At 45.3% G+C, this 25,953-nt stretch overlaps 1 protein-coding gene across 1 annotated transcript in view; it reads right to left on the reverse strand.

The window, feature by feature from the left end:
- The window catches only part of LOC126470651 (aquaporin AQPAn.G), a 170,512-nt gene that overhangs the window by 49,760 nt on the left and 94,799 nt on the right, over window positions 1-25,953 (reverse strand). The window contains exon 3 of the mRNA XM_050098632.1: window positions 7,635-7,778. Coding sequence (XP_049954589.1) covers window positions 7,635-7,778 — 144 coding nt within the window. The remainder of the gene's footprint in view (window positions 1-7,634; window positions 7,779-25,953) is intronic.

Here is a 25,953-nt window from a genome sequence, read left to right on the forward strand (position 1 = left end):
GGTGCATGTAAGGTGATAATATGGACTTAATGGCGCAGCAGGGTGCCTGGTTGGATTGGTAATTAGTGGACGGGAAATTGGGTACCAGAACAGGGTTATACTTTATAAGATCTGACGGTACTCTAGAAAGCGAAGCTGTGGGTGGTGGATGAGTTGGTACAGGATGTGAGTAAGGATGTATAACCTGCCACACATTTGTACATATTATAAAATACGAGGGTTGGAACTTTAATAGTGACAACTATTTATTTACACTACGTACAAAATAGATACGTGTTTCAGAGTTTTACTGACTTCAAAGTAGTCACCAGCATTGTGTATAGCCCATTACCAGCGATGTGGAAGTCGTAGGATACTCTTAGCAGTGCCAGTTGTGTGACAGTTCGAGCTGCGCGGTCTATTGTCCGTCGAATTTGTAGCAGTTCTGAAGCGTTTGTCGCGAAGTGTTTCCTTCAGGTTAGAAATCGAGTTGAACTTACGAGGGCTTAAGTCAGGGGAGTGCAGTAGGTGGTATAGCACTTAGCAGCCCCATCAGTCAAACAAATCAGGAACAGCTTGCACTGCACGTGCTTGAGCATTGTCCTGCTAAATGATGGTCAGGTCATGCAGAAAGTGTCATCACTTCTGTCTCTATGCTGGTCGTAGGTTGTGTTCCAAAAATGAACAGCATAGAGACTTTCTGCAGGACCTGATCATCATTTAGCAGGACAATGCTCAATCACGTACAGTGCAAGCTGTTCCTGATTTGTTTGACTGATGGGGCTGCTAAGTGCTATACCACCTACTGCACTCCCCTGACTTAAGCCCTCGTGAGTTCAACTCGATTTCTAAACTGAAGGAAACACTTCACGGCATTCGCTTCAGAACAGCTACAAATTTGTCAGGCAATAGAACGCCCAACTCGAACTATGAACACAACTGGCACTGCTGAGACTTCTACATCGCTGTCAACGGGTTATACACAATGCTGGTGACTACTTTTGAGGAGAGTAAAACTTTGAAACACGAATCTATTTTGTACGAGCTGTAAATGAAGGAGCTTGCACAGGATAGAGTAGCATGGAGAGCTGCATCAAACCAGTCTCTGGACTGAAGACTACAACAGCAACATCTTCAGAATTTCGAAGTGTATATTCCAGTCAACAATTACAAAAGTATTCTCTGAATCTACAAATGTTCTAAATGTAAATTTGCCTGTCTTTAACCTGTTGTCTAAGACACGCCAAAGGGTCTGTATTGCCTCGCGTGTTCCTGCATTTCTCTGGAACCCAAACTCACCTTTCAGCGGTTGGTTTCTACTAATTTTCCGATTCTTCTATAAATAATGCATGCCAGTTTTTTGTAACCATGACTTATTTACTCATCAAGATCGTAGTTCGATATTTTACTGGTTGCTGTGAAATCAGATATAATAAATATCAGCTAGTCTGACTGTTTTGCATATCAGCTAGAATGATTGACAGTCTTCTAAGTGCAGAGTGACAACACATTTTTCACACTTCCGAGCGATTCCACATCTTTTTCTTCTTGAGTACTACAGAACACTCTTACGACTATTTTCCTCAGTTGGTGGTATGTGCATCGGGAAATGAGCTCATGTCTTTGCCTGAAGTTTTATTTGGGTGGTACTCGCTGATGCTCGCACGCGAACAGCGTACCCGGGTAACTGTGCTCTCTAGCAGTTGCTGAGCAACACGTTGGTCCTGAAGTCCTTGTAGCAGGTATTTTTCTTTCCACCGATCATGAGATACAAAATGAAGGAGTTAAGAATGCACTTACCAAGAAGATAAAAATATGTCAATCTATACATCTTCACTGTGCGTCGTATGATTGGAAAGAGAACTGTCATCTAGTCTTGGAGGTTTACGGCTCCCACGTGCTGTTTCACTTCGTTTACGAAGATCAGCAACCACATGACATTCATGGCCTGTGACTCGTTTCTGAATACATTTAAGAGCCATCTGATAGCTGGAAAGTGAACTCTGTGCACTGATTTAGTGATGTGTGCATTTGTGAGGGCAGCTAGACATCAGATTTAAACGCCACAGCAGCTACACTAGTGGCCATTAAAATTGCTACACCACGAAGATGGCGTGCTACAGACGTGAAATTTAACCGACAGGAAGAAGATGCTGTGATATGCAAATGATTAGCTTGTCAGAGCATTCACACAAGGTTGGCGCCGGTGGTGACCCCTACAACGTGCTGACTTGAGGAAAGTTTCCAACCGATTTCTCATACACAAACAGCAGTTCACCGGCGTTGCCTGGTGAAACGTTGTTGTGATGCCTCGAGTAAGGAGGAGAAATGTGTACCATTACGTTTCCGACTTTGATAAAGGTCGGATTGTAGTCTATCGCGATTGCAGTTTAACGTATCGCGACATTGCTGCTCGCGTTAGTCGAGATCCAATGACTGTTAGCAGAATATGGAATCGGTATGACTGTTAGCAGAATATGGAATCGGTGGGTTCAGGAGGGTAATACGGAACGCCGTGCTGGATCCCAGCGGCCTCGTATCACTACCAGTCGAGATTACAGGCATCTTATCCTCATCGCTGTAACTGATCGTGCAGCCACGTCTCGATCCCTGAATCATCAGATGGGGAAGTTTGCAAGACAACAACCATGTGCACGAACAGTTCGACGACGTTTGCAGCAGCATGGACTATCAGCTCGGAGACCATGGCTGTGGTTAGCCTTGACGCTGCATCACAGACAGGAGCACCTGCGATGGTGTACTCAACGACGAACCTGGGTGCACGAATGGCAAAACGTCATTTTTTCTGATGAATCCTGGTTCTGTTTACAGCATAGTGATGGTCGCATCCGTGTTTGGCGACATCGCGGTGAACGCACATTGGAAGCGTCTACTCGTCATCGCCATACTGGCGTATCACCCGGTGTGATGGTATGGGGTGCCATTGGTTACACGTTTCGGTCACCTCTTGTTCGCATTGACGGCACTTTGAACAGTGGACGTTACATTTCAGATGTGTTACGACCCGTGGCTCTGCCATTCATTCGATCCCTGCGAAACCCTACATTTCAGCACGATAATGCACGACCACATGTTGAATGTCCTGTACGGGTCTTTCTGGATACAGAAAATGTTCGACTGCTGCCCTGGCCAGCACATTCTCCAGATCTCTCACCAATTGAAAACGCTTGGTTAATGGTGGCCGAGCAACTGGCTCGTCACAATACGTCAGTGAATACTCTTGATGAAGTGTGGTGTCGTGTTGAAGCTGCATGGGCAGCTGTACCTGTACACGCCATCCAAGCTCTGTTTGACTCAATTCTCAGGCGTATCAAGGCCGTTATTACGGCCAGAGGTGGTTGTTCTGGGTGCTGATTTCACAGGATCTATGCACCCAAATTGCGTGAAAATGTAATCACATGTTAGTTCTAGTATAATATATTTGTCCAATGAATACCCATCTATCATCTGCATTTCTTATTGGTGTAGCAATTTTAATGTCCAGTAGTGTACATGCGACTGCAGTTCGTCATTTGACGCGATTGGGTTGAAGTGACTGTTCGGTAGTAGTCCCACCCGATAGCACCTACCTTCTTTGGACCTGTAATTGTTACATTCTTTTTGATGGGGATGATACTTGGTTTGTGGGGCGCTCAACTGCGTGGTTATCAGCACCCGTACAAATTTCCAGTTTTCACACAGTCCAGTCCCGCCACTTTCCGGAATGATGACGAAGTGATGAGGACACACAAACACCCAGACCGCGGGCGGAGAAAATCCCCGCCCCGCCCGGAAATCTAACCCGGGAACCCGTGATTTAGAGGCAGCAACGCTGGCCAGTAGACCACGAGCTGCGGACATTCTTTTTGAAGAGCTATGGTATTCCGTCTGTCTCATATATCTTACACACTAGGTGGAATAGTTTCGTCATGCCCGTCTCTCCTAGCGGTGTAATAGTTCTGAAATAATGTCGTCTGCTCTAGCATTTTCTTTTCGACTCAGGGCTTTCAGTGCTGTGTGAACTTCTTTTCGCTGTATCAGATCTCCCATTTCATCGTCATTTACTACCTCATATCTTTCTATAATATCGCCTACAAGTTCAGTTTCCTTCCACAGCCTTTCGATATATTCCCTCCGTCATTCAGCTTTCCCTTCTTAGCTCAGTACTGGCTTTCCGTCTGAGCTTTTGATATTCAGACAGGTACTTCTCTTTTCTCGAAAGGTCTCTTTAATATTCATAGAGGCGGGATCTATCTTTCCCCAAGTTATGCATTGTTCTATAGCCTTGCATTTGTCCTCTAGCCACTCATCGAAGACATTTTGCACTTACTGTCAGTCTCATTATTAGACGTTTAAACGCCCGTTCACCTACTACATTGAAGCATTTTTATATTATCTCATTTCGTCACTTAAATTGAGTATATCCTTTCTTATCGAAGGACTTCTACTCTATCTAGTAATTTTACATATTTAGTTCTCTGCGCATTCACAATTTCTGCTTTCAAAGATACCGATTCGTCCTCTAAGTTTGACAACTCGTGAACTTTTGTTCTCCGAATGCCACCCTTAGCATCTGCAAATGGCCAATGTAGGTCGAAACCGGTTATGATCGTGTCATAAAAAGCGATTGTTTCAAATATTTAAAAAAAATTTATAATATGTTATTCGCCCTCTCTTTAAACGGAATGTCGTTTTCTCCATTCGACTTCTATTGCACTCCTTTCCAGTATTACAATCAAGTGTTGCATAATGCCGGCCGGAGTGGCCGACCGGTTCTAGGCGCTACAGTCGGTAACCGCGGACCGCGACGGTCGCAGGTTCGAATCCTGCCTCGGGCATGGATGTGTGTGATGTCCTTAGGTTAGTTAGATTTAAGTAGTTCTAAGTTCTAGGGGACTGATAACCTCAGAAGTTAAGTCCCATAGTGCTCAGAGCCATTTTGTTGCATAATGCTGGAACTCTCAACCACATCTGGATATCTCTATTCATTTCCTATCGTTTTTCAATCTCAGCAATTTTATTCTGCAATTCATAAGCAGTAATAATGGTCAGTCCACCCCTCCTCCTAGAGATATCTTACAGTTTAAAACATGGTTTCCGAAAGATTGTCTTACCATTATCGATCTGAAATATTCCAGTGTTTCCAGTCTATTCCGGTTGTTCAACCTCCTTGCTTGATTCCTAAACAAGTGTTAATAAAGATTAAATTATGCTCTGTGAAAAATTCTACCAGGCGGCTTCCTCTTTCATTTCTTTTTCTCTGTTCATGTTCTCTTACTGCTTTTCCGTCTCTTTCTTCTTCTACTATCGAATTCCAGTCCCTTATCACAATTAAATTTTCACCTCTCTTAACTACATGGATAATTTCTTTTATAGCCTCATTAATTCCCTCAGTATCATCATCTGTGGAACTAGTTTGCTTATAAAATTGTACTGCTGTTTTAGGTATTAACTTCGTGTATCTCTTAGCTATAATAATGAGTTCATTATGCTGTTTATATTAACTTACCCATATCATATTCTTATTCATTATTAGACCAACTCCTGCATAACCCCTATTTGCTTTTGTATTTAGAACCCTGTGCTCACTTGACCAGAAGTCCTGTTCTTCCAGACACTTCACTAATTCCCTCTGTATCTAACTTCGACTTATCCATCTCCCTTATTAAAACTCCTACTTACCTGCTGACCTGTAGAATACCAATTCTTTGTCTCCTTATGACGTCTTTCTGAGCAGGTCGCGTGTCGGAGTTCAGAATGGGGGACTATTTTACCTCCGGAATATTTTACCCTAAACGACACCATTAAAATATAACCATACAGTAGGGCTTCATGCCCTCGGGAAAAATAGCGGCTGTAACTTCTCCATGCTTTCAGTTGTTCGCAGTATCAGCTAATGCTACAGATCAATCAGTCAAGCACCGAAAAGGCTGGTGCTCCTCTTCGGGAGCCATGGGTTAGTCAGTGGTCACGACAGATACTGCTTCTTTGTGTTACACCTGCAATGCAGCTGTCTATATCGATGAGGAACGCAACCCACTCTACCTCGGCAAGGCCCTGAGCTGAAATGCAACATATAGGAGAAAGCGTAAGACAATGAGAAACTCCCAGAATGGTAACACTGTAGACGAACTACGAGAAGATGTGAAAAACTAGCTAGATATAATGAACTTGGTTAAAAACAGAACATATATAGTGGAAGTATGCTCCATCAGTTCGAAAATCTTTGCTGGAATTGAAGGCAAATGCACTCCATTTTCTTATTACTATCGAATGCTCTCTTCCTACTCACTCACTAGTCTTGTCGCTATGCGCTCCAAAGATATGCGAAGAACCTTTGTGAACATCAAGTGCTTACAAGGCAAGTTTAGCGACTGGTGAGGTGGTCACAATTCTTTGACTGTATAGTACACATATTCTTGGTAACGCAGACACAACAGGACTGGAGAGACGTCTGACAGGCGAGAGCTCAAGTAGACATAATTGTGCAACCCAATCCGAAGAACGTTATAGGTGGTTCGCCGAAGAATGGTGATAAACCAACTGGATATGAGCAGTAGCTACAGCGTTCAGAGCCAATTAAAAGGGAGTTAGTGATAGGATAATTCAAAGGATGACTGAAATAAGCAAAGCACGGATGCATAGGTATGGAGAACTTGAAAATTTCCTGGATGGATATTTGATTTTCTTTTTATTATTTACTAAAACTGCTACTAAAATATCGTACACATGCGCTATCGCCTAGATTATTACGACCACCTCGTACAACGTGTAGCTCCTACGTATGTCACGTGACGTGCACTGGCAAAGTAGATAAATAAGGCTGTTTCGCATTTCGCTCATTGCTGACATGGGCGAAGGAAACGATTTATGCAAGTTTCAGAATGTGAGGCAAACTTCAGATTTCGAGTCTACGGGGCAGTAGTCCCGAAACAGCGACTGCTATGAACTCCCACATGTCTCTCTATTGAAAGTATATGGTGAAAAGACTAATGGAACCAATCTGAATATCCGCATTGTTAACAATGGTGTTCCAGAGACCACTGACGTCCGAGGTTAACGTCGCAGCATATTGTAATGCAGTTGCTAAGTATTAAAAAAAATCGTAGCTAGAATCACGTCTATGCAATAGTTTAATTTGATGTCGGAATTGACGCTAACGATACTGCAGCGACTGAAAAATCTTCAATTTGCTTGAAACCGTCACTATGAGTTGCTGGTGATTAACGATGGATACCACCCTTCTATTAGTCACGTTTTCAAAACGCTAGAAGTGTTAGAATTGGTTGGAGGAACTCGTCTAGACTTCAAAAAACTTCCTCGGTTCGCAAATTACCTATATCATAACCCAAGTGAACTGCTGTAGGACAACCTATATCGTCGTGTCCGCTATGTGAATCCTCCACTACGCACCGTTTAACGACCATGGCGAACACAGGCGTGAAGATGATTTCACACACCATCGGCGGCGCTTCAGAATCCGACTGATTCTCTATAGCGTGGCTAGCTGCAATGCTGGCGTAGCAAAAGAATGCATTTGGGAGTTTGTAATAATGTTACTTGATAGTGTATGTAATATGTCATGTCAATGTACTGCACGGTTATTTAAGACCAGAACAGGATGTGTATAAAAATAATCGGGTCAGTTATTTTACCTGTAGTACGGCTGACCCAGCAACAGCGCCGATGCATTGGACGACGATGTAGAAGAGCGCCCTGAGGATGGAGATGTTTCCACTGGCCAGCAGCCCAATCGTCACAGCAGGGTTTACGTGGCCGCCGCTCACATGGCCCAGCGCCTGCAAAACACACCGCATCGTAACTAAGCGGCACATAATGCGCTGCAAGATTCATACACTGAGTTGACAAAAGTTACAGGACAGCGATATTCACTTACAAAAATCGCGGTTGTATCGCGTACACAACCACTGCTGGAAGCATAAGCGACCAATGACACTGCTAGCTCGACAATATCGGCGACTCCCTGCACATCAGCAATACTGACTGGATATGTCAGGTGGATAAGCCAGCTGCTAGCACAGCCGACCAACAGGCAACAGCAGGGAAGCCGATAAACTCGCACACTAAAGCACAAACAACACTGTGAATCCGGTATATGACATATCGGACACTAACCGATAATGAGCCCAACTGTTACAGGTATGCAGACGCAAGTAGAGCAGTCAACGCCAATATTCAGCTACATCCGCCGAGTAACAACGCCTCACATCGTCTAAGATATCCACCTATCCCTTGCTGAACTGTCGCTGATAGCAAGCAATCCGCTACTGCTCCTACTATCCGACATGCGTATCGCAGAGGTTTTTTTCCCTTCCATCTTGCCTTGGCACTTTTTTTCCTCTGCCATTCAAACCGCTACCCTTCGTTTAACTTTGGACCCAATCAATCCTCAGATGAGCGCATATTAATGGCTAACCATAACCAGACGTACGCAAACATCACAGTACCCACATCCTGCGAAGACCTCACTTAGTGAAAACTAACCACTATGCAGAGACGGCAGTAGACAAGAACCTCTCACCATTGACAACGCAGTGGCTGGCGGCCTTCACTTAACGACCGAGAGCACTGGAGTTTGCATAGAGTTGTCAGTGCTAACAGGCAAGCAACACTGCGTGAAACAGCCGCAGAAAACAATGTCGGAGGTACGACGAACATATCCGTTTGGACAGTGCAGCGATATCTGGATTTAATGAGCTGTTGTGGCAGAGGACAGACAAGAGCGCCTTTGCTGCAGCGCCTCTCGTGGGCCCGTGACCATATCGGTTGGACGATAGATGATCGGAAAACTGTTGCCTGGTTAGATGAATCCTGATTTCAATTGGTAAAAGTTGATGATATGATTCGAGCGTGACTCAGACTCCACGTAGCCATGGACCCAAGTTGTCGACGAGGTGCCGGCCGTTGTGACCGAGCGGTTCTAGGCGCTTCAGCCCGGAGCCGCGCTGCTGCTACGGTCACAGGTTCGAATCCTGCCTCGGGCATGGATGTGTGTGATGTCCTTAGGTTACTTAGGTGTGAGTAGTTCTAAGTGTAGGGGTCTAAATGTTAAGTCCCATAGTGCTCAGTGCCATTTGAACCATTTGTCAACGAGGCACTGTGCAAGCTGGTGGAGTCTCCATAATTGTGTAGGCTGTGTTTATACGAAATGGTCCTCGGTTACGTTTGGCTACTTGGAGACCATTTTCAGTCATTCGTGTACTTCATGTTCACAAACAACGACAGAATTTTTATCAATGACAATGCGCCATCTCAATGGGCTACAATTGTTCACAATTGCTTTGAAGAATTATTTCTGGACATTTCGAGCGAATGATTTGGCCATTCAGATCGCCCGATATGAATCCCATCGAACATTTATAGGAGAAAATCGAGACGTTAGTTCGTGCAAAAAAATCCTGTACTAACAACACCTTTTAATTATGGACGGCTGCAGAGGCAGCGTGGCTCAATATTTTTGCAAAATACTTCCAACGACCTGTTGAGTTCATGCCAGGTTGAGTTGCTGCACTACGTCGGGGAAAAGGAGGTCCGACACGATATTGGGAGTTATCTCATGACTTTTGTCACTTTGGTGTGTTTTGTTCACTGCTAGCCTCGGTGAAAATATCTAGTAATTTAAAAACTTTCCTTGAAAAGACCCTAACGAGCGACTGAGTTAGTGACGCTATCTAGTTGTCCTTAGAAAACTAGGATAACGTGCTGGTAATTAACTGGCATTCTTAGAATTCCGGTTTTAACTGACAGGAATAGTCACAACGGAGAAAACGTTAGTTACTCCGAGGAGACATCATGTTATTATCATGATAATAGCGTGTGTTAGGAGAGGAAGGGAATCTGCAAGTTTCTTCAGGTATGCCATTTCAGCCGGCCGCGGTGGCAGAACGGTTCTAGGCACTTCAGTCCGGAACAGCGCCTCTGCTACGGTCGCAGGTTCGAATCCTGCCGCGGGTATGGATGTTTGTGCTGTTCTTAGGTTAGTTAGGTTGAAGTAGTTCTAAGTTCTAGGGGACTGATGACCTCAGATGTTAAGGCCCATTGTGCTCAGAGCCATTTGAACCAGTTATGCTATTTCGTGCTTGGGTACCTGTTGGTAGAGCACTTGCCCGCGAAAGGCAAAGGTCCCGAGTTCGAGTCTCGGTCCGGCACACAGTTTTAATCTGCCAGGAAGTTTCAGGTGACTTTATTCCACGCATACAGGATGGTATAACTGCTCACGCGTTATTGTCATGGAAGATTGATTTGGTAAATTTAGTGTTGCACTGTGTCTCAGCTACCTAGTGCTAAAACCGTAAGTGGCACAATTATCGCAATCTATATATTCATTGTATGGACCGAATCAGCCATTGCGGTACTCGAAAACTAAGTAGTTCAGGCAGATATAAAGCGTGAAATATATTCAAAAACAGTGTTTTTGGTTTTCGAAATGTAAATTCTTCTATTTCCCTTAAATTTTGCACTTACCAAGTATAAATCTCTGCTTAGTTTAGGGCGCTACCTCCGTAAAAAGACGGACTACGAGACCCCACTATGAAAGCCAGTAAGCCGCCTGAAGACGAACTGTTACAGATAGAAACTGGTAATAGTGGTTCTTAAATAAAGTTACTTAAAAAATGGTTCAAATGGCTCTGAGCACTATGGGACTAAACATCTGTGGTCATCAGTCCCCTAGAACTTAGAACTACTTAAACCTAACTAACCTAAGGACATCACACACATCCATGCCCGAGGCAGGATTCGAACCTGCGACCGTAGCAGTCGCGCAGTTCCGGACTGAGCGCCTTAACCGCGAGACCACCGCGGCCGGCAAAGTTACTTAAAAAGAAGTTTTATTTTTAAGCATACTTCCTATCATATGACCTCGAAGGAAACGAGGAAAGTGAAGTAATAAGCACACAAGAGACGACAGCAACGTTGCTAATGTGGAGGTATGCAGTGAAAATTTATTACTTCGAGATTACGTTGTCACACGACGTACTATTACGTAGATACAGCGCGGTACAACACGGTACGAATTCAAGAACTGTGCGCTAGACAACCGTTGAGTTTAACCGCGGTTTTAACCACAAAGAAAATAAATCATTACATATTCCAACGGATAACAGCCATTAGCGACACGGAAAATGAAACTGACTTTTAGTTTTATTCGTAAGACCATTCCTACTCGTAACATACAGTTTATTGTTACCTCCAGTTAATTAAAAAACGCGTGCCGTTCTGTCTTATTCTCTCGTGTTTTATTGAAGACTTATTGCGTGATATTGCGTTTGGCTTACAACGAATGTGACACTACTACTTACGCTTTACTACTTAATTATTGTAAGATTTACACTCATCCGATGTGTGCGCGCTATTCTCTGCACGTGCCAGGAGAAATGAACTTGGCATTACCCTAATTCTGTTGCTACAAATTCTTTGTCAATCCAAACTAATCAATGTACACTGATCATCCACAACATTACGACTACCTACATAATTGCCGGTACATCCACCTCTGTCACGGATAACAGCGGAAGAGCGTCGTGGCATAAAAGCAATGACGCCTTGGTACTCCGCTAGAGCGAGTTGGCACCACATCTGCACACACAAGTCACCTAATTCCCATAAATTCCAGGGAGGGGGGCGATTAGCTCTGACGTCACTTCATACACGTCCCAGAAGTATTCCATCAGGTTCAGATCTGGTAAGTTAAGGGGCAAGCACATCAATTGGAACTCGCCACTGTGTTCCTCGGACCACTCCATCACACTCCTTGCCTTATGACAGGGCGCATTATCTTGTTGAAAAATGCCACTGCTGTCGGGAAACATGATCGTCATGAAGGGGTGTACGTGGTCTGCAACAAGTGCACGATACTCCTTGGCCGTTATGATGCCTTACACGTGCTCCAGTGGACCCCTGGATCCCCACGTGAATGTTTCCCTGAGCATAATGGAGCCGCCACCATGTACAGGAACTGTTCTCTGTTCTCCCGGAAGACGACGGACTCGCGGTCATTTTCGCTATGATGAAGAAGGTATCGGGATTCATCAGACCATGCAACGCTCTGCCACTGCGCTAACGGCCAGTGCTGATGGTCACATGCCCATTTCAGTCGTAGTTGCCAATGTCCTGGTGTTAACATTGACACGTGCAAGGGTCGTGAGCTGCAGAGGAAAATCGTTAGGAATGTTCGGTGAACTGCGTTTTCAGACACACTTGTGCTCTGCCCAGCATTAAAGTCTGAATTTAGTTCCGTCACAGTTCCTGTTTTACCAGTCTGCGCAGTTTACGACATCCGACATCTGTAGTGAGAGGTGGCCACGCAACCACACGACGTCTGGACGTGGTTTCACCTGGTTTCGCCACGTGTTGAAGACAGCACTTGTGCAGTTTCGGCCGGCCGGAGTGGCCAAGCGGTTAAAGGCGCTACAGTCTGGAACCGCGCGACCGCTATGGTCGCAGGTTCGAATCCTGCTTCGGACATGGATGTGTGTGATGTCCTTAGGTTAGTTAGGTTTAAATAGTTCTAAGTTCTAGGGGACTGATGACCTTCGAAGTTGAGTCCCATAGTGCTCAGAGCCATTTGAACCATTTTTTTTGCAGTTTCGGAAATGCTCGTGCCGAGCCTTTGGGCCATCACAGTCTACCCTCGGCCGAACTCCGATAGAGCGCGCGCCTTCCCTGTTCTATACACGGGCAGTCTGCTCACTGATACTACATTCTACTCGTTCGTGGAATTTTTTTGATATAGTCTGTGTAGACGCTGTTCTTCGGTCACACCTTCTCTTAGAAGTGTATGCAATTTGTCAAACATTTCATTGCGCTTCCAAGTTTGAATAACAGGGAACGCAAGGATCTGATCAGCTCCGTAACGGGCTTGTTAAAAAAAAATGGCTCTGAGCACTATGGGACTCAACTGCTGAGGTCATTAGTCCCCTAGAACTTAGAACTAGTTAAACCTAACTAACCTAAGGACATCACAAACATCCATGCCCGAGGCAGGATTCGAACCTGCGACCGTAGCGGTCTTGCGGTTCCAGACTGCAGCGCCTTTAACCGCACGGCCACTTCGGCCGGCCTCTTTGGTTCCTTAAACACACCTGATTCTTTTCCTCATTCGTGACCAATTCCAATTACCATTTCGTCTGTATTGAACCACACGTCAAAATTTTATCTAACCTCGTTTTATTTTCAAGACAAGGGTTGCCCTCCTGTTTTTTGCTGAAATGGTGCAAGCTTCACCACCCCTGCGAAACTTTTTGTGAACCGAAATTCTTGAGGCTCCTTAAATCACAAGGAATGGAGCAGCTGCTTGACGACTTATCTCAACGCACTGTAGAAGAAAATGTCGCTTATCAGTTTCTAGTCTTCGATTTTTGCGTGTTATTTTTAGTTACCTGGTACAGTGTCAGCATGTTAGTCCTTTCTACCGCTCTGATCTGACTGCAAGGAAGAAATTTCGGCGACTATTTGTCTAGGCACTGTTATCCTTCTTCTGAAAGAATGAGGAAAATAGCATCGCACTTACTCTCTTGTTACTCTCTGCTTACCAATCAATGACGTCTGCTGTTTGTTACAACTAAGTCAAACATGATACCGGTTTACTGGCAATGGAATTATTGTTTATTTAAAACTGGAGATAGTAGTTGACAATTTGTCTCTTAAAATACTATATGATCCTAAATTGGAACACTGCTATAATTTTTATCTTTCAGGTGAAACGAGATAAGCGAGATATAAAACAAACTGTAGGTCCTTATTATCCTTTCTGTACTGTACGAGATATTCACTAAAATTATTCCAAACTCATAGAAAAACCATAGAATTTTAATCAAGCAAGTGGGTGTAGTGCAATGGAGTCCTTGTAAATCGTGGATGAAATTACAGAACGGAGCAGTAAGTGCGTCTGGATTAACAAATTTTTAGAAAATTTTTGACTAAATTTCGACAAAATCTGTTTTAACAACGTTTGAAAAACAAGGTATTCATTCAATATATTTTGGTCTATTAAAAAATATACTTGTATATGTCAGCGCGACAGTTTCCATTCCACGTATTCAGTATAGTGGGAAATTATGAATTGAAAGGGGAGTCAGACAAGGAGATTCCGTATAACCAAAACGAGTCTCTGCAGTTCTAGAAGAAGATTTCAGATCCAGAGATTGAGCAAATGAAGAAGGTCTACGTGTTAATTGTGCATATCCGAACCATCTACGTTTTACGAATGACTATGTACTGTTTACCTTTAATGCAGACGAAGTTTAGCAACTGTTGGAAGACCTTAATAGAGAAATTTTGGAAGTAACTCTGAAAACCTACTGCATATAGCCTAAGATATTGTACGACCAGCTCATCGAAAATAAAATAATGCAAATAAAAATTGAAGCTGCAGGAGCACTCACGGAAACTGAAGGCGACGACTGTATGGCCAGGAAACGAAATAAATAAGACAGCTAAAAATTGCTGGAGTGCTTTGGTAAACAAAATAACATTTTCCAAATGAAGATTCCAATGCATCTGAAACGGAACATGCACAAGTAGACTGCTTGGTCAGTTTTTACGTATGACACTGAGACAGGAGTTTAAAGATATAGTCATAGTAGTACGTAATTTACGTACCGTCTCTTGCCTGATTTTTTTCAGGAACGTTCCCTTAATCGTACCTCACATGTGTAAGAACATAGTTTCTTTTGATTTTAGTATGTTGCTAAACTAACAACACGAGCAAGGGGGCTCAGTGGTTAAGGCCAGGGCTAGCATTCTAGAAGAACAGGTTAAAAATACCCGTAGAGTCACACACGTTTGGGTTCTCCGTCGTGTCCAAAAATCATTTAAGCAAAATGACGGGATGGTTTTGTCAAAAAAAGAAAGGAAGATACTGCCGGTATCCTTTGCCATCTTTGTCCAGTCCCAGTCTATGTCGTTTGAATACACTTTAAAGTATAAATTTTATGAAGAGCTTTTGATGTGTGTAGATTTTCCAGTCTTGTTAGCTTTGAGTGTAAGTTATTGACATAAAATGAAATTTGTATTTCGGAATATGAGTAAAAACGTCAAAGAAAACAGGTTTATAGGAGAAATACACAGATGTACAAAAAGTACTGCGGAATCATACAGGAAAATTCCCTAGGTTTGAAATGAATCGTGTGCGTTTAGTAAGTCGACGTTTGAGAGTATGGAACATCATACTACACAGATGGCAAATGTGATGGGATTAAGTGTGTGATGTTTCACCAGTGAAGTAGACCATTAAAATAATGAGTGTTTCCAACATTAGTCGTTACGTCTGAGAAGACTGAGAGTCGAAAATCACCCGTTTCTTCTGTGCGTTGTTAAAATACAAAACCACATGTCATTGGGAACTCTTATTCGCAGCACATTATTTGTTATTCCCTTCCTGACTTCCCAGCTGACTGACGCTTCACCAGTTCAAAACCATATGTCTGTGAGAAAGAACTCGGCTTCGAGTAGAAACAAGCCTAACAGCCCTCATAAATACGTCAAGTGACCATCTGATTTGGTATCTTAATAATGAAAAGTAATTCTTACTTAAGCTAGAAGAGGTGACGCAGTAAGGCAGGCTTTTAGGTAGTAATACTAGTTTCTTTAGCTAGAAATTTAAGGTTGGTTGGTTGATTTGGGGGTGAGGACCAAATAGGAAAGTCATCGGTCCCATCGGATTAGGGAAGGGTGGGGAAGAAAGTCGGCCGTGCCCTTTCAAAGGAACCATCCTGGCATTTGCCTTAAGCGATTTAAGGAAATCACGGAAAACATAAAACACAATGGCTGTGCGCGGATTTGAACCGTCGTCATCCCGCATGCGAGTTCAGTGTACTAACAATTGCGCCACCGCGCTCGATGCCGGAAATTTAACAAAGATCTTCTATCTACTACTAATAAGTGGCACCAGCTTTATATGTATCTGGCAATTCCTTCCTAGTGTTTCAAATTTTTCTCCGTAGTACGAGGGTTGGAACTTAAATAGTGGCAACTGATACAAAAGAGTTAAATATTTGCAACTGTTACTGTCCTTCAAAGTAGTCACCAGCGTTGTGTAGAACCCGTTACCAGCGATGTGGAAGGCGTAGTATACCGTTAGCAGTGCCTGTTCTGTTGATGGAGCGAATGGACCGGTCTACTGCCTGTCGAATCTCTGGAACAGTTCTGAAGTGAGTGCCACGAAGTGGTTCCTTCATCTTCGGAAACAAATCAAAGTCACAAGGACTGAAGTACGGGGAGTATGGTGGATGGTACAGTACTTTCCAGTCCCATCGACCGAACAGGGCAGCCACAGCTTTCGCTGTATGCGCCCGCGCATTGTCGTGCAAAATTGATGGGTGGGTTGCGCAGAAAGTGTTGCCGCTTCTTTCGCAAAGCTGGTCGCAGTTGATGCTCCAAAAACGCACAGTAATGCTGTGCATTGGCGGTCTGCCGTGGAGGAACATAATGCGTTAGGGTAACACCATCACATTCGTACACGAGAATCACCATAACTTTAGACCGCTCCATTCGCACCATCAACAGAACAGGCTCTGCTAACGGTATGCTATGCCATCCACATCGCTGGCAACGGGTTCTACACAACGCTGGTGACTACTTTAAAGGAGAGCAACAGGTGCAAATATGTAACTCTTTTGTATCGGTTGTGAATAAATAGTTGCCACTATTTAAGTTCCAACCCTCGTATAAGGTTAACATTCATAAGTACAGTAATATTATACGGTTTTCATCATTAAACAGCGCTGAATTATACACTCCTGGAAATGGAAAAAAGAACACATTGACACCGGTGTGTCAGACCCACCATACTTGCTCCGGACACTGCGAGAGGGCTGTACAAGCACTGATCACACGCACGGCACAGCGGACACACCAGGAACCGCGGTGTTGGCCGTCGAATGGCGCTAGCTGCGCAGCATTTGTGCACCGCCGCCGTCAGTGTCAGCCAGTTTGCCGTGGCATACGGAGCTCCATCGCAGTCTTTAATACTGGTAGCATGCCGCGACAGCGTGGACGTGAACCGTATGTGCAGTTGACGGACTTTGAGCGAGGGCGTATAGCGGGCATGCGGGAGGCCGGGTGGACGTACCGCCGAATTGCTCAACACGTGGGGCGTGAGGTCTCCACAGTACATCGATGTTGTCGCCAGTGGTCGGCGGAAGGTGCACGTGCCCGTCGACCTGGGACCGGACCGCAGCGACGCACGGATGCACGCCAAGACCGTAGGATCCTACGCAGTGCCGTAGGGGACCGCACCGTCACTTCCCAGCAAATTAGGGACACTGTTGCTCCTGGGGTATCGGCGAGGACCATTCGCAACCGTCTCCATGAAGCTGGGCTACGGTCCCGCACACCGTTAGGCCGTCTTCCGCTCACGCCCCAACATCGTGCAGCCCGCCTCCAGTGGTGTCGCGACAGGCGTGAATGGAGGGACGAATGGAGACGTGTCGTCTTCAGCGATGAGAGTCGCTTCTGCCTTGGTGCCAATGATGGTCGTATGCGTGTTTGGCGCCGTGCAGGTGAGCGCCACAATCAGGACTGCATACGACCGAGGCACACAGGGCCAACACCCGGCATCATGGTGTAGGGAGCGATCTCCTACACTGGCCATACACCACTGGTGATCGTCGAGGGGACACTGAATAGTGCACGGTACATCCAAACCGTCATCGAACCCATCGTTCTACCATTCCTAGACCGGCAAGGGAACTTGCTGTTCCAACAGAACAATGCACGTCCGCATGTATCCTGTGCCACCCAACGTGCTCTAGAAGGTGTAATTCAACTACCCTGGCCAGCAAGATCTCCGGATCTGTCCCCCATTGAGCATGTTTGGGACTGGATGAAGCGTCGTCTCACGCGGTCTGCACGTCCAGCACGAACGCTGGTCCAACTGAGGCGCCAGGTGGAAATGGCATGGCAAGCCGTTCCACAGGACTACATCCAGCATCTCTACGATCGTCTCCATGGGAGAATAGCAGCCTGCATTGCTGCGAAAGGTGGATATACACTGTACTAGTGCCGACATTGTGCATGCTCTGTTGCCTGTGTCTATGTGCCTGTGGTTCTGTCAGTGTGATCATGTGATGTATCTGACCCCTGGAATGTGTCAATAAAGTTTCCCCTTCCTGGGACAATGAATTCACGGTGTTCTTATTTCAATTTCCAGGAGTGTAGTTCTCCGTATATAGATGTAGAATTTGAGCAATTTCTTTTTCCTCTTTAATCGCGACATGATCTCGTGCGAATACCGTGACCATGATTTGCTTATTATAGAATTCATCGACCAGATCGCAAAAGAATATTGATCACCAGTTTCAGTTCTAGGTATGGATCATCTCAAGATTTAAAAGCGTTAAAGAGGCAGTTTTTTCTCTTAAGATCTGAAGATGACTGATGCACAGGATTGGAAACCATTATAATTGAAGTTTTCACCATCCACATGGTGTGATGTTATATACACAGGAGTATATCAATTCATATTAAAATTCTGTGTACCCTACAGACCAATATAAAACTGTTGTATAAAACATGCTCGGAGTTTTTCAGGGTACAACCTCGAGCTTTCGACGATTAGCTCCATTGGCTTCGTGAGGAGAAACTGACTGTCAAAACTGCTGCTGTGGTGGCCTTATACAGCCAAAAGACGGCTTCTGATTGGTCGGTAATTACTTCATGCCGCAAGTGGTGTTAACGTGTGGCGCTGCCGCTCATGCCGTAGCGTAAACAATGCGACAAATATCTGTCGCTCTTCTCTGCATCGAGAGCTAGCTTCCATGCACCGCTAAGATTGTATCCGCTGCTACAGTAGAAGATTTTCTGACACGTTCGTTCTCACGAATCTAAAACTGTAGGAGAGAAAGTAAGAGACGGATAGAAAGGAAAGAAGGCAAATGAAGGAGGGAAAGAGGGGGGTGGGGTGGGAGAGGGAGGGCGAGAGAGAGAGAGAGAGAGAGAGAGAGAGGCAGGGGAGAGGAGTAAAGAGCTGCATACTCGTATATCGTGTCTGAGGGAGTATATAGAGGGGCTTCGTTATCACTCCGCTTGGTATTCTGAGAGACCACGTCAGTAACACATCACCAGAAGGTGGTGAGAAGCTCACTGCAGTCTCAGAATTGATGAGTGCCTATTCACTGGCAAAAGTTCCACAAAAACAGGTTAACGAGGCAAAGTTCCGCGCTAACTGTCACCGTAATGTTATCGTCATTACACGGTGCATTCTTGGCGAAAGATATCCAGACCACCAGTACCTCATGCATGTGCTCTTCTAATGAATATGTTTAACCTCTACTACTGTCACAGCGCAAATAACTATTCTCAGTACTGTCCATTTAAAAATGTGACCTCATGCGAAATTCTTAATTTCTTAGCGTAATCGATTTATGGTAACACCTGACTGAAGAAATCAACTGAAACAAATAGGCAGTTGCATTCGTACCGGCAGGTCAAGCGCTGTGGCAAAGTTACCTAAAATGACGGCACCAAATGCACTATACAGGATTCAACCGCTTGCTTACATCCAGCAAATGCCGACTACGTCAGCTATTACAAGGCATTGCGATCTTAAACCGTCCGAGTCGCGTGTGATGATGGGCGTCAGACTGAAGAAATTTCAGGTATAAATCTGTGGAATCAATCAACCCTCCTTGAACTACAGTTTCATGCATTCACCGGGAACACAGAAATGTAATCGTTACCATAGCTAAGCACAACACATTTGCTACCAAGGGTACACTGTAAGCTTTTTCTCTACAACTAGTGAGAGGGGGTTTGTTCTTTACAAAAGAATTCAACATACAGTAAAAAGATCACAGAAAACAAAGTAACGCGGGACTTCACCTGAGACGCTGAGTGGTCTGCGACGCGGACCGCTCCATGGCTCAAAACATGACGCGCTTGGTGCGCGGGGAGGGGTTGACCGGCGACAGAAGTGTGACTTGTCCAAGAGAAGCCCTGCGTCTAATGTGGTGAGCTAATGTAAAAAACAGTGCACCTCTAGTGAGTGTCAAACTTCGTAGATACAAAAATTCGTTAGACTGGCCAGTACAAAATGCTACACATTAATTTTGCTAACATCTACCCACTGTTTGGTAATATGGGAAGTTTCAACTTTCGGAAAAAGGTTCGATCATCCCTTAAACATACAATAATGTTACCTACGGATATTTTCTCCAATTGAGCTAATGAGCCGTCTCCATTCGCGAATGGTGCATTGGTAAAATGATAGTCAGTAAATGTGCTATGCGAGTTCTAATTGCCGGCCGAAGTGGCCGAGCGGTTCCAGGCGCTACAGTAGCGAACCGCGTGACCGCTACGGTCGCAGGTTCGAATCCTGCCTCGGCCGGCCGAAGTGGCCGTGCGGTTAAAGGCGCTGCAGTCTGGAACCGCAAGACCGCTACGGTCGCAGGTTCGAATCCTGCCTCGGGCATGGATGTTTGTGTTGTCCTTAGGTTAGTTAGGTTTAACTAGTTCTAAGTTCTAGGGGACTAATGACCTCAGCAGTTGAGTCCCATAGTGCTCAGAGCCATTTGAACCATTTTTGAATCCTGCCTCGGGCATGGATGTGTGTGATGTCCTTAGGTTAGTTAGGTTTAGGTAGTTCTAAGTTCTAGGGGACTGATGACCTCAGAAGTTAAGTCCCGTAGTGCTCAGAGCCATTTTAACCATTTTTGAGCTCTAATTTCTACGATTTTCTCGCTGAAGTCATTTCGCAAGACGTATGTGGGAGCAGCTCTTTGTAGAAGCATGTACATGAAATGTATTCGCAGCTGCGAATACGAACAACCATCAGCTGTATAAGAGAATGACGACAGCGAAAATTTGTGCCGGGTCGGGACTCGAACCCGGATTTCCCGTTTTACACGAGCGGTTACCATAATCGCTTTTACTATCCGTGCACGACTCACGAAGAGACATAAACGTCCAGATGTTGTTGTTCCTGAGTCACAGTCAGTACTCTTACACACATTACGTAATTTCCGTAAAGAGGAGAACATTTTAATTGAAAGCCACTGTCTGGCATCTGCGGATGTATACCATATTGCAGTCTCTGTATTGGTAAGAAGAAAGATGAAATGTTCCTTCGAAAATACTTGCATGTGCGAAGGAAAATTGCATCGTTTTTCTTAACAACACATGCCCTGCAACACCGTATCGTATCTATAAGCAGTCTCTGAAAACTGCTTATTGAAGGACTTCCACATTACCGAAATGTGCTTTTCCCGACCTTCCCTCCGTTGAATTAAGTTAGTGATTTAGGAGTGATCGGGGTGGGGCAAGTTAGAAGTGTCTGAAAAGCTTTAATAATACTGATAGCATGTATCAATTATCTTGAAACGCTACAGATGTATTATTTCCTCCGCTCTGGTGGAAGGAATTCCTGTATTGCAACTCCACGCAGTACGAAATGTTACATAACGATTTTTGCTAACATCACCTCCATGCTTAGTATTAAAGAGCTCCCTAGTTTAGGAGAATACTCTGATGGTTCATTACACAGTCGCACGTGATTCCTACCCGTATACTACACTACTGGATATTAAAATTGCTGCACTAAGAAGATGACGTGCTACAGATGCGAAATATAACCGACAGGAAGAAGATGCTGTGAAATGCAAATGATTAGCTTTTCAGAGCATTCACACAAGATTGGCGCCGGTGGCGACACCTACAACCAGCTGACATGAAGAAATTTTCCAGCCGATTTCTCGTACACAAACAGCAGTTCACCGGCTTTGACTGGTGAAACGCTGTTGTCATGCCTCGTGTAAGGAGGAGAAATGCGTACCATCACTTTTCCGACTTTGATAAATGTCGGATTGTAGCCTATCGCGATTGCGGTTTATCGTATCGCGACATTGCTGCTCGCGTTGGTCGAGAGCCAATGACTGTTAGCAGAATATAGAATCGGTGGTTTCAGGGGGTAATACGGAACGCCGTGCTGGATCTCAACGGCCTCGTATCACTAGCAGTCGAGATGACAGGCATCTTATCCGCATGGCTGTAAGGGATCGTGCAGCCACGTCTCGACCCCTGAATCAACAGATGGGGACGTTTGCAAGACAACAACCATCTCCACGAACAGCTCGACGACGTTTGCAGCAGCATGGACTATCAGCTCGGAGACCATGGCTGCGGTTACCCATGACTCTGCATCACAGACAGGAGCGCCTGCGATGGTGTACTCAACGACGAACCTTGGTGCGCGAATTGCAAAACGTCATTTTTTCGGATGAATCCAGGTTCTGTTTACAGCATCATGATGGTCGCATCCGTGTTTGGCGACATCGCTGTGAAGGCACATTGGAAGCGTGTATTCGTCATCGCCATACTGGCGTATCACCTGGCGTGATGGTATGGGGTGCCATTGGTTACACGTCTCGGTCACCTCTTGTTCGCATTGACGGCACTTTGAACAGTGGACGTCACATTTCAGATGTGTTACGACCCGTGGCTCTACCCTTCATTCGATCCCTGCGACACCCTACATTTCAGCAGGATAATGCAGGACTGCATGTTGCAGGTCTTGTACGGGCGTTTCTGGATATAGAAAATGTTCGACTGCTGCCCTGGCCAGCACATTCTCCAGATCTCTCACCAATTGAAAACGTCTGGTCAATGGTGGCCGAGCAACTGGCTCGTCACAATACGCCAGTCACTACTCTTGATGAACTGTGGTATCGTGTTGAAGCTGCATGGGCAGCTGTACCTGTACACGCCATCCAAGCTCTGTTTGACTCAATGCCCAGGTGTATCAAGGCCGTTATTACGGCCAGAGGTGGTTGTTCTGGGTACTGATTTCTCAAGATCTATGCACCCAAATTGCGTGAAAATGTAATAAAAAAATGGTTCAAATGGCTCTGAGCACTATGGGAATTAACATCTATGGTCATCAGTCCCATAGAACTTGGAACTACTTAAACCTAACTAACCTAAAGACGTCACACAACACCCAGCCATCACGAGGCAGAGATAATCCGTGACCCCTCCGGGAATCGAACCCGGGAAAATGTAATCACATGTCAGTTCTAGTACAATATATTTGAAGAATACCCGTTTATCATCTGCATGTCTTCTTGGTGTAGCAATTTTAATGGTCAGTAGTGTACGTTTGTGATTTTGGGTTGCGACAATCTCGAACTGTCTCAAAGGTATCGATTACTACGGATAGGAAGAATCGAATTTTTTTTAATTAAAAAAAAAACATATGAAGCATCATTATCTTCCGTTACAGATGTGTCAGTTTGTCCGCTCTGTTGGAGGAGAGGCAGCGTTGCAGCTCTACTCGAGCGGCGCGGAGCTGCACGCACCGCGTGGGCAGCGGTGGCGTGGAACTGGGAAGCTGCGGCTGCGGAGAGCGTTGCATGAATGAGAGTGAGCCAAGAAAGGGCGGGCGCGCTCGGCAAGTGGGTCACTCGGTGCGTGGGTCATCTACCTTGAATGAGAGCGCCTGCGCTGCGCCCGCCTGCTGCCGCCGCCGCCGCCGCCGCCGCTGCCGGCTACACTCACACATCGCCGGCTCTCGTAACACACGCTGTCGCTGCCTCCACGCCCGCCCGACCGGCTACAATCGCCGGCGTCTGACTCGGCCCTTCCTGCAACTTCTTGCCGCGTGCAGCTTTTGTCGACAAGGCGACCTACAAATTGCCCACCACTTCGCGGGAGGTCCCACAACATTGTCCTCTTTCTGACATTTTTTTCTGCTCTCGCTGTCTCCTTCTATTTCTCACGTAGACGGCAATGTACCGAGAAGGAGCTGTCGTCCCTCCACATCTTTACCAATGTGTCCTCTCTCTCTCTGAGGCATTCGATACGAAATATAAGGTTCGTGCATAGCTCGCAGCGTTTTTGTTTTGCATGTCGGTATTCCTGTTGCAATGGGTTTATTTACCGATATCAAATTGATTCCATATTTTTAGATTTCCGGAAGGCTTTCGAAACCGTTCCTCACAAGCGACTTCTTACCAAACTGCGTGCCAGTTGTGGGACTGGATTCGTGATTTCCTGTCAGAAAAGTCACAGTTCGTAGTAATAGGCGGAAAGTCATCAAATAAAACAGAAGTTATATACAGCATTGCCCGCCCGGTTGGCCGTGCGGTCTAACGCACGGCTTTCCGGGCGGGAAGGAGCGCCTGGTCCCCAGCACGAATCCGCCCGGCGGATTTGTGTCGAGGTCCGGTGAACCGGCCAGTCTGTGGATGGTTTTTAGGCGGTTTTCCATCTGCCTCGCCGAATGCGGGCTGGTTCCCCTTTTTCCGCCTCAGTTACACTATGTCGGCGATTGCTGCGCAAACAAGTTCTCCACGTAAGCGTACACCACCATTACCCTACTACGCAAAAAATAGGGGTTACACTCGTCTTGTGAGACGTCCCGCCGGCCGGGGTGGCCGAGCGGTTCTAGGGGCTACAGTCTGGAGCCGCGCGACCGCTACGGTCGCAGGTTCGAATCATGTCTCGGGCATGGATGTGTGTGATGCCCTTAGGTTAGTTAGATTTAAGTAGTTCTAAGTTCTATGGGACTGATGACCTCAGAAGTTAAGTCCCATAGTGCTCAGAGCCAGTTGAACGAGTTGAGACGTTCCCTGGGGGGTCCACCGGGGGCCGAACCGCACAATAACCCTGGGTTCGGTGTGGGGCGGCGGAGGGGTGAAGTGGATTGCGGTAGACGTCGTGGGGCTGTGGACCACTGCGGCTGCGGCGGGGACGGAGCCTCTCCGTCGTTTCTAGGTCCCCGGTTAACATCCAGTACAATACAACATACAATATACAGCGTTCTCCAAGGAAGTGTTACCGGCCCTCTATTGTTCCTGATCTATATTAACGATATAGGAGACAATCTGAGTATCCGTCTTAGATTGTTTGCAGCTGTCTTGTAAAGTCATCAGATGACCAAAACGAATTGCAAAATGATTTAGATAAGATAACTGTATGGTGCGAAAAGTGGCAATTGACCCTGAATAAGGAAAAGTGTGAAGTTATTCACATGAGTACTAAAAGAAATCAGCTAATTTTGATTACGCGATAAGTCCCACAAATCTGGGGGCTGTAAATTCAGCTAAATACTTAGGGATTACAATTACACTACATTGTAACGATCACATAGATAATGTTGTGGGTAGAGCCAACCAAAGACTGCGATTCATTGGCAGAACACTTAGAAGGTGCAACAGGTCTACTAAAGAGATTGCTTACACAACGCTTGTCCATCCTACTCTGGAGTATTAATGTGTGGTGTGGGATCCGCATCAGATGGGACTGACGGATGACTTCGAAAAAGTACAAAGAAGGGCAGCTCGTTTTGTATTATCATGAAGTAGGGGAGACATGATACGAGAATTGGAGTGGAAATCATTAAAACAAAGGCGTTTTTCGCTGAAACGGGATCTTCTCATGAAATTTCAATCACCAGTTTTCTCCTCCGATTGCAAAAAATTCTGTTGGCACCCACCTACATAGGGAGAAATGAACATCACGATAAAATAGGAGATATTAGGGCTCGCACAGAAAAATTTACGTGCTCGTTTTTCCCGCGCGCCGTTCGAGAGTGGAACGCTAAAGAGACAGCTTGAAGGTGGTTCATTGAACCCTCTGCTAGGCACTTTATTGTGAATAGCAGAGTAATCACGTCGATGCAGATATAGATGTAAATTGTCATTTTTCACTTGTAGTTCACTGTTGCTATTTCAATTTACGTATTGCCATTTTGTCATTTGGAGATAGTGAGTGGAGCTGTGGACCTTAGAAAAAGGAGTGCCAAGTGGAAAAATCGGAACATTTCCAACATATTCTTCCGTTTGTGTTCAATAGAGGGGTGACAGCAGCGATGACACCCAAAACAATTTGCACCGTGTATGGGGATAATACCACTGGACAGATCCCGTTTGAAGAAGGATCGTTTTGACATTAGTGACCTTCTGTGTTAAGGAAGAACTTCGGGGTTTGATGAAGATCGTTTAAACGCATTAATCCACA

Source organism: Schistocerca serialis, chromosome 3 (assembly GCF_023864345.2).
Source record: "Schistocerca serialis cubense isolate TAMUIC-IGC-003099 chromosome 3, iqSchSeri2.2, whole genome shotgun sequence".
In the NCBI taxonomy this organism is placed as follows: Eukaryota; Metazoa; Arthropoda; class Insecta; order Orthoptera; family Acrididae; genus Schistocerca; species Schistocerca serialis.